Source organism: Anguilla rostrata, unplaced genomic scaffold (genome assembly GCF_018555375.3).
Source record: "Anguilla rostrata isolate EN2019 unplaced genomic scaffold, ASM1855537v3 scaf0997, whole genome shotgun sequence".
Lineage (NCBI taxonomy): Eukaryota > Metazoa > Chordata > Actinopteri > Anguilliformes > Anguillidae > Anguilla > Anguilla rostrata.
This window is the reverse complement of record NW_026986350.1, coordinates 64971-82390: the sequence shown is the minus strand read 5'-3', so window position 1 is coordinate 82390 and position 17420 is coordinate 64971. Positions and strand designations below refer to the sequence as shown.

Here is a 17420-nt window from a genome sequence, read left to right as displayed (position 1 = left end):
CGGATGAATTTTATTTTATCTGTGTCTAACCTTACAAAATGTAAAAGAAGGAACTGTTGCATGGCTGTCGAATGCTCTGACCACAGAAAAAAAGAGGAAATACAGTAAAAGCTGCTAACTTTAAAAAGATATCATGGGTACCAACAGACTGGCAAGTAGCTTATCTGTGTCTAACCTTACAAAATGTAAAAGAAGGAACTGTTTGCATGGCTGGGGAATGCTCTGACCCAGAAAAAAGAGGAAATACAGTAAAAGCTGCTAACTTTAAAAGATATCATGGGTACCAACAGACGGGCAAGTAGCTTATCTGTGTCTAACCTTACAAAATGTAAAAAGAGGAACTGTTTGCATGGCTGTCATGCTCTGACCACAGAAAAAAAGAGAAATACAGAAAAAGCTGCTAACTTTAAAAAGATACAGGGGTTTACCAACAGACTGGCAAGTAGCTTATCAAGAAGTCTGAGTTTGCCATTCCCATGCAAAGACATGTACGGGCATTTAGGCTACTGACTGTTAGAGGCAGCACATGGGTTGTTCAAATTGCCGACATAGGCTACCCTTGGCCCAAATCAACCCCTAGCCCGAAGGAGTATTGTACAAAGAACTCTGGGATATTTTAAATATTTTACAATTGTATTTGTAATTTAATACATTTTTAAAAGGCTCTAAATACTATTTGAAAAAGTATTTGGTTTCCCAGGAAAGCATTTATTTAAAAGAATGTATTTTTTATTACTATTTGTGAAAGTATTTGGTTTTGTCAGGGATTCGGGGGGTTGGACCCAGGCGCAGAGTAAAAAAAAACGCGGGAGACTCCAAAAGGAAAATTCAAACAAACACTTTACTTAACAAACAGGGAACAAACAAAAAGCCATGAGGGGCAAAACCACAAACACAAAAAGATTCTTAAGAACTGAAAAAAACAGGGCGGACCACGGGCAGCAAAAAAAAAAAAAACCCTTTTTCCTGTAACTTGTTACATGTTGCCCCATCCCTGCACTTCTTGGTAATTTGTATTTGTCCTAATACTGTAGCTTATTCTTCTGCCTAGTTGGCTTTGCAGATGTTAGACCAGGATAGTGTTCATTGTTCTCGGCTAGAAATAGCTGTACAAAATAAGTAATTGTACCTTACTGAACCCGTGTTCAGCAGTTGTCTACGATCATGAAAATGCACTTTTGTACGTCGCTTTGGATAAAAGCGTCTGCCAAATGAATGTAATGTAATGTAATGTAATGTTTACAGCCCATCCAGAGTTCCGATCAAAATTCCTTCCTCCTTACTCCCCCTTTCTGAACCCCATGGAGGTGGAAGGTATATGATAGGCGTCCATAGGCAATGCTCCTTCAGGCCATGGATGAGGCATGCGATGACATTACAGCACAGCAGTGTCAGGGGTGGATAAGGCACTCTAAAAGATTTTACCAGCTCTTGCCAACGAAGACATCAGATGCAACGTCGACGAAATTCTGTGGCCAAATGCAGCGGAGAGGCAAAATGCTGCTTAAGCACCAAAAAGCAGTTTTTTTTGTTGTACTTTATGGTAAAGTTTGTTGTTACTGTAACTGTTTTTGCTTTTACTATTTTTGTTTTTACTGTACAATACAGTTGTGTTTACAGTACTGCATTACTGTATGATTTTTCTTTAATGATTAAACGTCATATAATCTAATCTAATATTTTGTTTGTCTTTCATAAAAACACAAGCGCTATAGGCTACTGCAGTCTATCACAGGGGATGCTTGCTGTACATAATTTCAAGTAGCCTACCTATGAGGGAAATTACCATTGCATACTTTTTTTTAGTAAAAAAGTATTTTGTGTTTGACCCAGAGACTGTAAAAAAAATTTGACCGCATTATTTCATAATGGCCGTTGTATTTGAAAATGCACCAATAATTAAATAGCCTAATTAAAAACTTCAAGGATGAACATATGCACTGTTCTGACACTATTGTGGCGATCTCGCCTCCGTTATTGTAGCTAGCTGTAAATATTTGTAAATGCATGATCGTGTTTGTGTTGTTATTAAATGTGCTTAGCCTGTTAATAGTCGCTTATGTAGCGCTAGCTAACTTCGTTGTATTTGTGTTCGTTGGACCCAAGCGGCCAAAACCAGACTTCGTTTTTGAAGCTCATTTCCTGGTGTTGTAGTTCCTGGTTGCTCACTAGCGCCACTACGGATGGCTCCAGTATAGGTGTTTTCATATCCGGTTTCCATGTAAGTCTACGGTACAAATGCGATCAAAATACAAAGTCAATAATTTTTTCTCACAAGAACAAATAGTCATGATAGGTGTATTTTATTGGTCTTATGACTGTCCATGGGTCGATTTCATGATTTATTGCGTCATTTGGGCACAGTGCCAATATTTGTTCTTGTCCAATGAGGTACAGCTTGCGTCACTTCCTGATTACTGCGGAGGACTCAGCTACAGTAGGGGCTACAGTCTATGGTCACAGGGGTGGGCGGTGGCGCCTCTTGGCCTTGACATTGAGGCTCCGGCTACGGTCCGCCTGTGCTAAGTCTGAAAATGCAGGCATCCCATTTCGTGGTGATTTCATTATGGCGTGTGCTATTTACAGCTGCACTAGACGACCATAAAATAATCCTCCTCTTAAGTTTTTCGGTAGCCGAGTCATTTTTACTATTTCCTTTAGCCTACTTAACCAAATAATTACTTGGCAGAAAGCGTAATCAGCTTGCTATATTTGGTAGTCCAGTAGTAGCCTATGCTAAAACAGTTCGCAACTTCGGCTACCAAGCCATTTGACTAGCTAGCTAACCTTAACCGACAAACATTCAATCTGTCAGACGTGTTTGGCGGCTTGTCAGTCATGTACATTCCGTAAATGTCTACCTGGGCCATGCTTCACGCATGTGACAAAGCTACTATAATCCCGATTTTGGGATAAACACTTTTTCAGTTTCACGAAGCGAATTAAGAGTCTCAAGGTTCATTTGCTGAATATACAACACACGATGAAATCACACACACAGAATTTAACGAAATTAACCATCTCGGCATTTAGAAAGGAACATGTTTTTAGCATTTAAGAGACCGACAAGCTAGGCATTTAAGACAGTGGTTCTCAGAATCGGTTCTGGGGGCTCCATGCGTATATTGGCTTTTCTCCATTGGTTTTGATGATTTACAAGAAAAAAATAATAGCCTAATAATAATGAGAAATTCAACGTAGGCTACATTATTTTTGTCTTCATGCACCAGGTGGAAAACTTGCTGTACAAAGTGCGTTGTCATATTTACACGCCTGCAGTTCAGTTATTAAAATACTTGGTAGATTTGTTAATCACCGCTGACAGTGTTAATTTTTATTCGGTAGAAAGTGATTTGCGAATGATCGGTCAGCTAGCGTCACCCAGCAAGTGAACACCACAAACGGCGATGGAGTAGCTAGTAGTAGCAGGCTCATTAACTGACTGGCGAAAACCTACGACGATAACTTGCTCGGTTAACAGCAGATCTACCAGACAGTTATACGAAAATTAGCCTAGTCAAATCACCAGTAGCCTACACATCCCCGATTGATTGACCATCAGTGTAGTCAGTGTTCTTCCCCTGTGGTTCATATTGCTAATGCGTGAGCTAACCACGGATAGCCTACCTAGCTCACTGACAAGCTGATATGCTAGCTAAGCATATTCGTTTTGCTGAGAAACATAAATCGAAGATAACCAAACATAGCCTAATTGTATTTTTAATGTCATACACATAACGTGATTACATGACACAGTACAGTCACGGATGGAAATTAAACTCCGTAAACATCTGATAATATATTTTAAAACATAACGGCAGACAGTCAGCTAGCCTCGTTCAGGTTGATGGGCTTTTCCGCACCGGACTGTCAATCAAATTGTAAAAATCACAAGACCGCTTAACTCTATGGTTTTGGCTCCAAATCGAGAAAATGGCCGCGCCCGCCATTGAGCTTCAAAACGTGTTTTAGAGACCCACGGAGAGTCAATGGGTGACGTCACAGTAGCTTTGTCCATATTTTTTACAGTCTCTGGTTGGACCCTTACGCTTATGTACAGCAGTGTTGTTAATGTCGCTGTGAATACCGCTGTAAGTAATGCTAGTTTTGTGTTGTGTACTTGATGTTGCGATTGGCTCTCGCTTATGTCCGGTGATTGGTGCACCGAGGCCAGCGAATTAAGCCAATCAGGGCGTCCCAGGGCTATAAAAGAGCTGTTCGCCCGATCGAACGGGACAGATTGGTTGAACTGTTAATGAGCCATGTCTGCAATAAAGCGAAGCTCTGCTGGGGCAATTCGGAAACGGGCAACCTCGTCTCCACCGCTGTTTTCCGCGCCGAATGCTACACTATGATAAACTTTAGCATGAAGTACAATCTAATTTGGTTCAGTTCTTTCTATTGTGCATGCTATATATGATTTTGTTCCCAAGATTAGGAGTATAGCATTTTGCGTTATGAAGAACACTTTCAAACTCGGTTTTGGTCAGAAGGATTTTGTGTTTGGCAGCATTATTTGATGATGACTGTTGTATATTGAAAGTGCAGCAATGATTTAACTTTATTCTTTGAAATATCTAATGTTCTGGTGCTGTGATAAACCTTTGATAAACCATATAATATTCTCTGATTTGACACTGGTGTTTTTATTTTGCATGCTATATTACATTTTGAACTCAAAATGGACAGTACAGCATTCTGTGTTAAGAGTTTTGCACATTGCAACTCTGTTGTGCAAAATAAGTCAAAGCAATCGTAATGAATGTAATTAAATATGGGAGCACAATAGCGGTCATCAAGTAAACTAAAAACATTTTTTTTTACTTCAAAGAAAGCTTCTAATATGAACCTAGACAGTTTTAGTAGACAGTTTATAATCAAATCAGAATTTGATTATTTTTGAACAGTAAATCCACACCTGTACACTTAAATATTAAATAAAGATTGAACATTTGTTTATTAAATATTTATTTAATCTTTATTTAACCAGCAGTACCCCATTCTGATTGATCTCTTTTACAAGGGGGACCTGACATAAAATACAGAGTTACCCATTAAGACAGTTGCCAATGAAGTTACAAACAACAAATGTGCAGTGAGACAATAGTATAATAGAAATTAAAGAGCAGAGCAGAGGCTAAAAACAGGAGCATACGTCAGTCCCTGAGTCATGAATTCCATGTTTGAAATCAGTACTTGATATTAGTCTTTCTCCTTTAAGCTTTTCAGCAGACTGTTTGAACCATAAGATGCAGAATGGCTGAAAACCAGCTTTCCAAATTCAGGAGAGAGACAAGGGACTTTTTCAAAACGTATCACATCCCTAGAGCACAATGTAACATTCTTTGAAAGTCCATGAGGATGCAATTTTGATTTGGTGTTCTCAAAAACAGACAGCAGCCAAATTTACACGACAACCTATGGCATACAGTCATTAAAGCACAAGAGATGCAAGTGAAGTGTACAAAAATAGTCATTCTGTAAAAAGAATGAAAAATGAAAAAAACAAAATTCTATTCTCCAGGATAAATACTAAATAAACATCTCTGCAAGTCATAAAAATGCTCTTAGGACAGATAGATAGAAATTACCCTCAACATTCGGTGTTTTTTTTTGTTTTGTTTTTAAAGCAAAAATAAATCAGCTTTAAAAGAAACACAACATGCTCACATTTTTAATTAGCCCCTGAATCTGGTCTGTTTCCATCTTCAGGGTTCTGATAATCATCGTTCTCTTCTTGTGTAGTCCCTGTGTGTTTCTGATGCTTGTTTTTTACCTAACATATACAGCACACACACACACACACACACACACACACGCAGGTTCATGGTTATTTAAAGGAACACCTCAGTGCACGAACCGGCATAGTCTCAGGGCAGTGCCTATGTTCATATGAAGAGGAAAAAGTGGAAAGACAAAACCTTTTTTATTACAAAATTAACTCTGCAAAAACTCGTGAAATTAAAAAAATATATCCAATTATGTATGCATTCTTTGAATTTTAACAGTGAAGCCACATATCCTCTGACGAGAGGCCAATTTATAATCGCCTCTCTTCATTGTCAATGAGAGACAATTCTTTAGTCTGCAAGGCATGTTGGGATAGCTAGCGACAAGAGGTAAAAAAACAAAGTGACCAGTGTGATAACCAATCAGATGAAAGATCTGACTTGTATATTATCCCCCATTTAAAATTTTACTATGCCTGCATCGATTGTGGGAGGCGAGAGCGATGCCAAGTGAACTTGTTGGAGGATCAGTGGATTCAGCCTTAGTCTGGACACTTCACTGTGATGGCTTAAGACTTCCATTTTTTGAGAAGAACAAAAGGCTTTACTACACACATCTCTGATACTGAGGGAATCTGCATACATTTCATTTTCATAAATATGAGTTTTCATAAATATGAGCGTAGTGGCGCCCCCTGGTGTATATTTCTCTGTGTCACACTTGCTCACCTGCAGCACGTCATATTCAGGGCTGATGTTGGGGAGCTGCAGACTGGCATATGTGTCCCCGTCCCTCCCTCCCTTTAAAGGAAAAGACACACAGATGGTGTGAATGTAAAATAGAGGTGAAATCAGGCTGAGCTGCAGTGAGTGTGTTTCAGTAGAGGAAGAGGAGGAAAGGATGGTGAGACTCACCTTCAGTCTTCTAGACAACCTGGAGACATGAAAATCAGAGTAGAGAGATGATTTATTATTGCCTCTGATTATCCAATATGTCTCTGCAACCACGTGCATTTACTGGATGGGATAGTTTTAACTTTTAAAATATTTTACTGAAAGCATAATTGCCTCAGACTATGGTAATTATACATTTTACTACATTGTATCAGCAGTAAGATCAAGATGTCTGTACCTTTTATTTTTGTGGATACAGAATCCAACAGTCAGCGCATACATACAAATCAGTCCTACGATGATAATATGAAATAGTGGATTGCAATTGAATCCTGAAAAAAAACCAATCATGATGATTTTAGTCATGATGATTGGACCTCATTCATGCCTAAAATACTTATTTAAAAGACATCATCAGACATAACTTGTTTGCAAATATTCAGCAGTTAAAAAGTGCTTTATAATCAGGGTAAGAACTGGATCTCCTAATTTTAAACTATTCATAACAGCCAGAGTACTCTGCCCCTACAATTCAAATTCAGGTCTTACAGATTGTGGATAGACAACTTCATACAAAACCGGAATAAAGCAAGTACATGGACTGTGTCAAATATTATGGAAACAAAGTCATAACATCAGAACTGGAGGCCTACATAATTGTAAGCCATAGTGAAATAAACAACACATCTCGACTGGATTAGTCTGGGTGCAATAAAATGTTGGTAACTCTTTAATGAGCTGTCTGAATGGTAATAATAGATTTATAACAGTGCTATTTAGGCTTTACGACATACGGTAAAAGTCAAGTTTTAAGACCAGCCATGTATGTTAATACCTGCGTGTTGCTGTGGTGACGGGAAGTCGAGCTGGAGGCTGGAGGAGCTGAGAGTGTTGGTGCTGATGCAGAGGAAAGTGGATGTGTCTCCCTGTGATTGGCGCATGGTGAGGGAGCTCCTCAGGCCTGTGTTCCCCAGCTGCTCCTCCCTGATGACTCTCTCAGTAGAGTTAGTGACCCGCAGTCCAGACACATGCCACTCCATGCTGGGAGAGGGATTCCCACGGCTCTCACAGGAGCAGCTGATCTCTGCTGCAGTTCTGCTGCAGCTCCCAGAGCCAGAGATCTGAGGCATGTCTGAACACAGGATCCACAGTTACAAATATTAATGTTGTTCACATATAGCAGTAATATGATTTCTACAATTATATAATAGATGCACTGAACATACATATCACATTCAGCTGTACAGTTTTTGATTTCTCTTTTCCATGTTCATTCTGTGCATCACAGTAGTACGTTTCACTGCCACTGGACTCAGTCACGTTGAAGGTGAGATTCTGTCCAGTTCCTACAGTGTTTATCTCTGTCCCATTCACTTTATACCAGGTGTAGTTCTGCACTGCTGGGTTGGCATTACTGCTGCAGGTCAGAGTCACAGAGCTGCCCGCTAACACTGATCCAGAGGGACTGACTGACACTGAGGTGTTCTTAGGAGGATCTGGAAGAAAAATATTTGTTTTTTAAAAGGCAGTGTAGCAAACATCTCTATTGCTAATGAACCCAAGCATTGTCATATTTCTTCCCTCACTCATGATCAAAATTACCTTGGAATATATATGTAATATATGCACTTCTTGTACGTCGCTCTGGATAAGAACGTCTGCTAAATGCCTGTAATGTAATGTAATGTAAAATGGAGAAACACAACTAATTGACATAGCTAGACCCATAATGCCAAAAAATAGTTTGTACAGGTTTTTTTTGTTCAGATTATAGAGAAATGGAAAAATCATTAGATTTATATTTTAGGAGAAAAGTTGGCCTTTCAAATCATTTTACATTTTTTTCCCATGGGCATTTAGCAGACATCCTTATCCAAAGAAAGTTACTCAACTTTGGCTTTTTTACATTGTACCTATTTATATATCTGGATAAATACTGAAGCAGTTGAGTAAGTGCACTCCTCAAGGGTGCAATGCAGTGCCCCGCCCATGAATCAAACCCGCAGCCTTTAGTTTGCTAGACCAGTTTATTACCCATTATACTGAACTACCACCTGGCAATTTAACATAAAAATAATTGTGCTTTCTGCCTGATGTGAGTCCTCTGAGAAACAACTTGATGTGCTAATCTGGCTTTCCAGTGTTGGAGGTCTAATGGTTAAAAGCACTGCATTCATATCTGTTGCTGTGGATAAAACAGTCAAAGAGTAAGAGCAGAGGGTGATTAGTGATTGGAGAGCACAGACAACTACGGTGACAATGAATCACAGACATTCGCTGTGACTGTGGGTCACAGACCATAGCGGTGAATCACAGACACTCCAACAGTAAATCACAGATCGATAACAGTCACAGGCAGAATATTCACAATGCGCTGGGACTCTAAATACAGCACTCACACAGGACGTCTACACGGAGAGCACTGGGACTCTAAATACAGCACTCACACAGGACGTCTACACGGAGAGCACTGTAACTCTAAATACAGCACTCACACAGGATGTCTACAAGGAGAGCACTGGGACTCTAAATACAGCACTCACACAGGACGTCTACACGGAGAGCACTGGGACTCTAAATACAGCACTCACACAGGACGTCTACACGGAGAGCACTGGGACTCTAAATACAGCACTCACACAGGACGTCTACACGGAGAGCACTGGGACTCTAAATACAGCACTCACACAGGACGTCTACACGGAGAGCACTGGGACTCTAAATACAGCACTCACACAGGACGTCTACACGGAGAGCACTGGGACTCTAAATACAGCACTCACACAGGACGTCTACACGGAGAGCGGTGGAGTTTTGAGCACTGATGGTGTTCTTGGCCTGGCACGTGTATTCCCCGGCGTCGCCTGCACTGATCTGCCAGAATCTGAGGTCTCGACCATCAGACCGTCCGTTAGAAGACACGGGAACCTCGGTCCTTCCTGGACCCCTCTGTCCACCAGGCCCTGTGATCGTGCGAAACCAGGTGTAGCCGTCGGGCTTAGGACGGGCGTGGGTCTCGCAGGTGAGGGTCAGGCTTTCGCCGGCCTTCACCCCTTTCTCACAACAGCTGGCCTTAATCATTGTGCCTCTGGGTCCATCTGGGGGAAAAAAAGGAATACATTATTTGTTTACCAAATATACTGGCTAGGCAGATCCTGGGCTGGGCGGCCTGCGCTCGACATCGAAACACTCTCGTGTTCTCGTGTTCTCACGTTCTCGCGTCTCCATGTCGCCGCCGTTCCCCTGAGCATGACGTGAGCAGCAGCGGCGGACTCACAGTTAACGGTGATCGTAACCTCCGGGGAATCCTCCGAGCCCACGGAGTTTAAGGCTTTGCAGTGGTAAGAGCCTCTGTCCTTGGGTCGTACGGCCGGGAAACGGAGCACTGGGCCAGTTTCGAGCAGGACGGTGTGGTCTCTGTACCAGGAGTATGACCGCACGCTTGGATTGCTGCTCTGGACCTCGCAGGTCAGGTTGACTGCAGCTCCTTCATAGATCCCCTTCAATGTCCCGCTCGCCGTTATCCTGACCTCTTTTGGAGCGTCTAAATAAGAGCGCAGATTAGTCTGTGGTGATTTGCAGATCGTTTCAGGGTGCTTACAGATGCATTATGTGCTGTTCCACTGGATTTAATCAACGCTTTTGAGTCAATCAGTTCTTAATCAATCTTACTTAATCAACGGTTAATCAATCGTCTTTTACAAGGTTTTTTCATGTTTTTTTGGACTATGCTACTGTAAATATTCACTGTTCCATTATGGTTACAGGGGCTAGTGCTAATAAACAAAATAAACTGGTTGCATGCCTTAATCAACAACTAGCTACACACTAACGGTAGGATTTCAGTTGACCCACAGCACACGCAGTCAAACTGAGTCCATTTTGTTTCCTGCCGGATCTATAGAGCACCCCGGATTTGGTGGCTCATATTCAATAAAAGCACCATATACCAGATTTGGCTTTTCAGTCACCTGCTTTTTTCAGGAACTAATTGACAGCAGGTAAAACTTTGTGGGACATACAGGGACACAAGGTCATACTCAATGGGTGTCACATAAGGGACATGACATTTTTGCCACATACAGGGCAGCCCTGGACAGACATGACAGGCTGCCATTTTTCGTAATAAATGTATCATGCAGAACACAATGGATATTAGCTGCTCACTGTGTATTGCTAATGGGGATCCTAAATAAATAAATAAATAAATAAAGAAAGAAGAAAGCTTTCTGTAAACTATGGGAAAAAATGCACAGAGACTGGATCAATAGCATTGTGGGTAATTCAGATATCAGTCATGTGTAAAACGTAGCTTCGGTGTTTCTGATATGAAGATTGCAGCATCGGCAGGTAAAACAACAAAAATTAAAATTATGTGGCTTACATTCCACGGCCAGCGTGATGCTTCTGGAGGCACACGCGTCGTTGCTCGGCGACGGCCAACAGGAGAACGTCACCCCGTCATGTGACCAGTCCGCTTTGAAGCGCAGCTGGGCTGTTTTCACACCCTTGGTGTCGGAGACTTCACTGGACGCCGGGCCTGGCCCTGAGCTACGCCACTCGGGGCTGTTCTGGCAGGTTCCCACGGTGGAGCAGCGCAAAATCACCTCCGCCCCCGCCTGGACCAACTCCGGCCCTGTTACGCTGACCTGGCAAGGGTTCTCTGCAGAGGTTCGACAGGGGAAGATCGTTATGATGATGAAGATGGTGATGATGATGATGATAATGATGATGATGATGAAGGTGATGACGATGCTGAAGATAAAGATGATTATGATGATGATGATGATGATGATGATGATGATAAATATCAGTTTCATCATCATGTGTTAATCTGTGATGGATTTATTTAGTTGCCTAAACACTATTTTTGTCATGTTCTGGGTTTCTTTGTCTGAAGAAATCATGTAGCCCCCTCTGCTCTGGGGCCTATCATTGTAAAGCAACGTGCGGCCTCTTGGCTGGTACAATCATCGTGAATGTGAGTAATTGTACAAAGTCCCTCATGAAATACATAAATGCAGATGCTCATGGTCATAATGAGATGATATCTGTGTTTAAGTGAGCCCAGAATGAAAGCATTACTGTGGGTAACCTTGAAGTATGTTCCTTCAGGCTTTCAAGTTGTGAATATCTGAAATGTTTCTAAACTGTTTTAAATCATCAATACTATATCAGGCATACTACTCATGTATATGACAATGCTGACAGTTTTGCCAGTAGCAGGTTAAGGGACAACAGCTATCAGCATTCATATTGCACACAGATTCCTTACAAATACATCACTGTTGGTAACTGAAGCATGCTTCTTCTGGATTGCCGGTTGTGCGTCTTTGCAACGACTACAGCTTAAATCATAAATCCAATACCAGACAAATACTTTTCATACAGTAGACAATTAGACAACTACTGGATGGTGAACATAAAGGGGCCTCTATCATATATATATATATATATATATATATATATATATATATATATATATCACTGCAAAAGAACTTACCCTGAACATTTAGACTCATTGTCGAGCTGCTCAGTTTATAAGAAGGATCATCTTCATCATAGTATCTAACCGAGTAATTTCCGCTGTCTTCCAGTCTCAGGTTACTGATGGTCAATTTGTGTAAATCCCCAGTGGAACCCACAGACACTCTGTTTTCAAATTCACTCGCGTTGTGTTTGTCAGGTTTGAGGCTGTGCACGATTGTGCCCTCATAATCCTTTGCCGTGTCATTCCACACGGCGTCCTTCAACCAAACAATGTACCCAGATTTCCTTATATTGGACAGAGTTACGTGGACCGTCACACAGGAGCCCTCTTTGGCCGTCATCTCACTGGAACTGCAAGCAGAGTCTTACGGTAGAAAATGAGAGAGAGAGAGAGAGAGAGAGAGAGAGAGAGAGAGAGAGAGAGAGAGAGAGAGAGAGAGAGAGAGAGAGAGAGAGAGAGAGAGAGAGAGAGAGAGAGAGAGAGAGAGAGAGAGAGAGAGAGAGAGAGAGAGAGAGAGAGAGAGAGAGAGAGAGAGAGAGAGAGAGAGAGAGAGAGAAATAGGAACCATTAGAGCAGTCGTACCACCCACAAAGTGGATTTTTCTGTTCTTAATATTGCACTGTTGGATTGCAGCAGACAGATAATCCTCAGAAGTTAACATTGTGTTCATTCATAAAACCGTGGTTGCTATGCCGATTGTTATGCGTACAGTAACAAGGACCGATTTCTACTGGGGATAAAAATGCTTACGAGTGAAGTGTGTCAGTGACAGAGACAAGGGCATAACGAAACGTGCAGGGACAGGGATGTCATAGCAGGTACATACCACCAATCAGAAAGAGGACCATGGCCCAGAAAGAGATCATGATGAACCTTCCTTTATCAGTGTGAGAAATCTGGAAAAGAAGACACTGTGAACCCACTTATGAAGTGTGTGTGTGTGTGTGTGTGTGTGTGTGCGTCTATGTCTGTGTGTGTATGTGCATGCATGTGCGTATGTATGTGTGTGAAGATGTGTGTGCATGTGTTGGCATGCATGCATGGGTGTGTGCCTGTATGTGCTTGCATATGCGTGTGGCACAGGAGTGTGGCACAGTGGGTAAGGAACTGGGCTTGTAACCCCCCCTCCCCCTGCCCTTCTGCCCCCCTTCCCCCCCTGCCCCCTGCCCCCACCCCCTTTCCTGAAAGTGGGTTAAGGTTGGACCTGTCACGTGTGTTGATGATGAAGAACACCAATCTTAAAAATACTTTCACTGTTTGTTTTATATAAGATTTAACCTTCCAAAATCAGGAAATATAAAGAGTGCTCTTGGCTGTGCCAGCTCTGCTCCTTGCATAGTAGAGCCACATCATGCCTCACAACACAGTTAATGCAGACTGCAGCTTATTAAAAAAACAGCATTATTTAATTAATTGCAGTCCAAGACACCATTCTATGTTGGGAACAATCTACACAGCCTACTCTTTCCTGTTACACCCAGAAAGATCAGCATCTGAATAAAATAAACATCTTACGCAAGGATGTGTTGTACAAGCAGGGATCCACACAGGATTTGAGTCAAAAGCATGTCATATCTCAAAAGTATCTCCACTAGTAATTTGCTAAAATATTAATATGTACAGTTAATATATGTTAATATTTTTGAATAAGAATATTTGACTGAAAACCTTGAGTGCATATCTTTCCTGAATGGAATTACTAAGTTATTTAGTTCAATGCACCTCTATTTTGAACTCAAAAGGCCACAATAACAGCAAAGTCAATTTCTATTTAAAGCGATAACACTTGCTATTTGTTTTCCCAGGCCAGAAACAAGGCAGAGTACAGACAAAAGCTACTAAACTCACAAACATTCAAATGAAATGTTAATAACTGTTGTAGCAATGGCATTGATACCTGTACCTGGAGGGGGGGTAGAGAGACAACTTTACCTATGAAAGAATTGTAAAAGTGGATGCTTACCTACAAGTTGGATGTGACAGAGGATTAGAAATCAGCTACAGTTAATCTGGATGTACTATGTCCTTATTGTAAAATGACTGAAACTTAATAATGGCCCCTCTTCCTTAGACAGGAAATATACACAAACAGACCTCCCCTTCTCGGCAGTGTATTTTCACAGTTTAGCCAAGTGTCAAAAGTTTTTTTCTTAAATTGGTCACGAAGAATTCAGTTCCTCAATCTGCCCCCCCGACTGCAGCCGCCACCACCTTTTCCGCATCGGCGGCCATGTCGTTGATGGCGCCATTGAGCGCCAGGAACATGGTGGTGAAGGAGCGGCTGGCGGACTTGGCGGGCCACGTTGTGTTTGTGGGTCACAAACATATCCCTTTTTGATATTTAATTAGCATGGGTAAAGTGTTATAATCGGTTTGCCATGTGGCTCTCTCGATTCGCATTAAGCAGAGCTAGTGTTTGCTTCCTGGTTTGTATGTAGGCGCAGTTGTGCGCTGGCGTTCTGGCCTATCAGTGGCGAGCGTGGTACAGGAAGTGTTGGTGAGCTCTGTTTATGTGCTTGCATTGTGCAGACCAGCAAGTGCGGGTCTGTTTGGATAGCCTCTTTGAAGGAATAACGTAAATGAGTTGATTTGCTGTAACCTTGAGCTTGAGTTAGGCTATATTAAAAACATTTCTTTTGACACACGTGGCATTGTGTTTGTTTTAGAAGGAGCTTGGTTGAAGTGAAAAGCCTTCTAAATTGTTACGCCGTTGAGCGTACGAGTGGAGAGAATAATTGAACTGTGTTTTCGTTACAGCACTGAGTTTTTTTTTCTTCTCTGCTTCAGTGCTGCGGTGTCGATTGAGGAGGGGTGAGTAGTGATACACTGATCTGGACAGGCAACATGCCGGTGTTTTACTACTAGAGCTGTGCACAATTACCCCAATTAGGCTGTAGCGACAGTGTCCTTCAGGGATACTGTTTGGCGATTTTGGTGGGTGTTTGTTATTTTTGTGTGGCTAAATCGGTTTGTGGCATTTGTCCTGGGTTCATTCCGTGGTGTGATGTGCAGTCTGTCAGGTTGTGTGTTATGCTGCAGGGTTGAGTGATTAAATACCCCGCCGTTATGTCACATGACGACTAGGGATTCCGTTAGTATAGCGGGGTGCTCTTTTTTTTTCGGGTTGCCTGCCCGTTTCTCACTTTGTGCCCTGCTCATCCTTCTTAAATTTTCAGTTCGGGAGGTTGCATCTCTATTGCAATTCCCTTGTTCGTCACAATTTAACACGATGTCTGACCTTGATGCCATAGAGAGTGGGAAAGTTAAGGGTTTTCGAAGGGAACCGTCAAACAGTGTATTCCTGTCCTTTACTAAGGCTGAATTAAGTCAACTAGTAGTGTTTTGGGGTGGCACTGCAACATCTGCACACAAAAAAGGTGATTTAAGAGAAATGGCAATTCAATTAGCATCTGAACAGGACATTACGTTGTCCTTAGCACCCATGCCGGCTGCACTGCCATCTCAAGAGCCAGAGAGTGAGTCTGAATTGGAACATGAGATGTCGTTTCGGGACCTGGTGCAATTAGAGACAGTCAAGCATGACTTTGAAATGCAGAGGTTAAGGCTTGAGGTTGGAAAAGTAAAATCCGAACAAGATTTAAAGGAGAAAATTGAGTTTGCAAAACTACAATTTGAACAGGATAAGTTGGCTTGAGCGTGAGAAATTTAAAGAGCAAAGTACTAAGACAATCTTTGGCAGGTCGACCTGGGTTTGAGGCTTCTGTACTTAGTTCTTTAGATGGGAATTCTGGCTCCTCTGGTTTTGATGTCACCCGCAATCTTTGTCCAATCCCTAAATTTTCTGAAAAAGACCCAGACACGTTTTTTGTGCTGTTTGAGAGACTAGCTAAAGTTCTTAATCGGCCGGAGGATGAACAAGTCGTTATGCTGCAGTCAGTGTTGGTTGGTAAAGCGCAAAAAAATTCTCCTTCGACGTTTCAGAGACTCATGAACAGGGTGTTGGCGGGCCTAGAGGGTTGCGCTGCGTACATGGATGCCGTCGTTGTCTTTAGTGACACGTGGACACAGCAAGCGCCGACGTTGCGGCTGGAATGTAATTCGGCAGAGGGCCACTGTTGATGTTCCGGGACAGCGTGGAGCCGACATCTCAATGTGTGCTGCCATTTCCCACAATGCAGTTGATGGCTGTGCGAGACCGGTTTACAGCCCATCCAGAGTTCCGATCAAAATTCCTTCCACCTTACTCCCCCTTTCTGAACCCCATGGAGGAGTTTTTCTCGGCCTGGAGGTGGAAGGAATACGATAGGCGTCCACATGAGCAGGCAATGCTCCTTCAGGCCATGGATGAGGCATGCGATGATATTACAGCCCAGCAGTGTCAGGGGTGGATAAGGCACTCTAAAAGATTTTACCAGCACTGTCTTGCCAACGAAGACATCAGATGCAACGTCGACGAAATTCTGTGGCCAAATGCAGCGGAGAGGCAAAATGCTGCTTAAGCACCAAAAAGCTTAAGTTTTTTTTTTTGTTGTACTTTATGGTAAAGTTTGTTGTTACTGTAACTGTTTTTGCTTTTACTATTTTTGTTTTTACTGTACAATACAGTTGTGTTTACAGTACTGCATTACTGTATGATTTTTCTTTAATGATTAAACTTCATATAATCTAATCTAATATTTTGTTTGTCTTTCATAAAAACACAAGCGCTATAGGCTACTGCAGTCTATTACAGGGGATGCTTGCTGTACATAATTTCAAGTACCTATGAGGGAAATGACCATTGCATACTCTTTTTTGCTAACAAGTATTTTGTGTTTGCCCGCATTATTTGATAATGGCCGTTGTCTTTGAAAATGCACCAATAATTAAACTTCAACGATGAACATATGCACTGTTCTGACACTATGATAAACTTTAGCATGAAATACAGTCTAATTTGGTTCAGTTGTTTCTATTGTGCATGCTATACATGATTTTGAGTCCAAGATTAGGAGTATAGCATTTTGCGTTATGAAGAACACTTTCAAACTCGTTTTTGATCAGAAGCATTTTGTGTTTGGCAGCATTATTTGATGATGACTGCTGTATATTGAAAATGCAGCAATGATTTAACTTCATTGTTTGAAATATCTAATGTTCTGGTGCTTTGATAAACTTTTGCATATAATGTTCTCTGATTTGACACTGGTATTTTTATTTTGCATGCTATATTACATTTTGAACCCAAAATGAACAGTACAGCATTCTGTGTTGAACATGAGTTTTGCACGTTGAAACTCTGTTGTGCAAAATGAGTCAAAGCAATCGCAAAAAATGTTATTAAATATGGGCGCACAATAGCAGTC

The 17420-nt window shown here is 41.6% G+C and overlaps 1 protein-coding gene across 1 annotated transcript; it reads right to left on the bottom strand.

Annotated features, from left to right (window-relative positions):
* Positions 1 to 4966: 4966 nt before the first annotated feature.
* LOC135246964 (B-cell receptor CD22-like) lies at positions 4967 to 14403 on the bottom strand. The gene is made up of 13 exons (XM_064320243.1): positions 14078 to 14403; positions 12941 to 13010; positions 12127 to 12477; positions 11008 to 11286; positions 10620 to 10630; positions 9901 to 10219; positions 9407 to 9721; positions 7850 to 8119; positions 7459 to 7755; positions 6862 to 6955; positions 6645 to 6663; positions 6459 to 6530; positions 4967 to 5776 (listed from the first exon to the last, which is right to left on the bottom strand). The coding sequence occupies exons 2-13, from the start codon at positions 12978 to 12980 to the stop codon at positions 5675 to 5677; spliced, it is 2169 nt and encodes a 722-aa protein (XP_064176313.1). The 5' UTR covers positions 12981 to 13010; positions 14078 to 14403; the 3' UTR covers positions 4967 to 5674.
* Positions 14404 to 17420: the final 3017 nt, after the last annotated feature.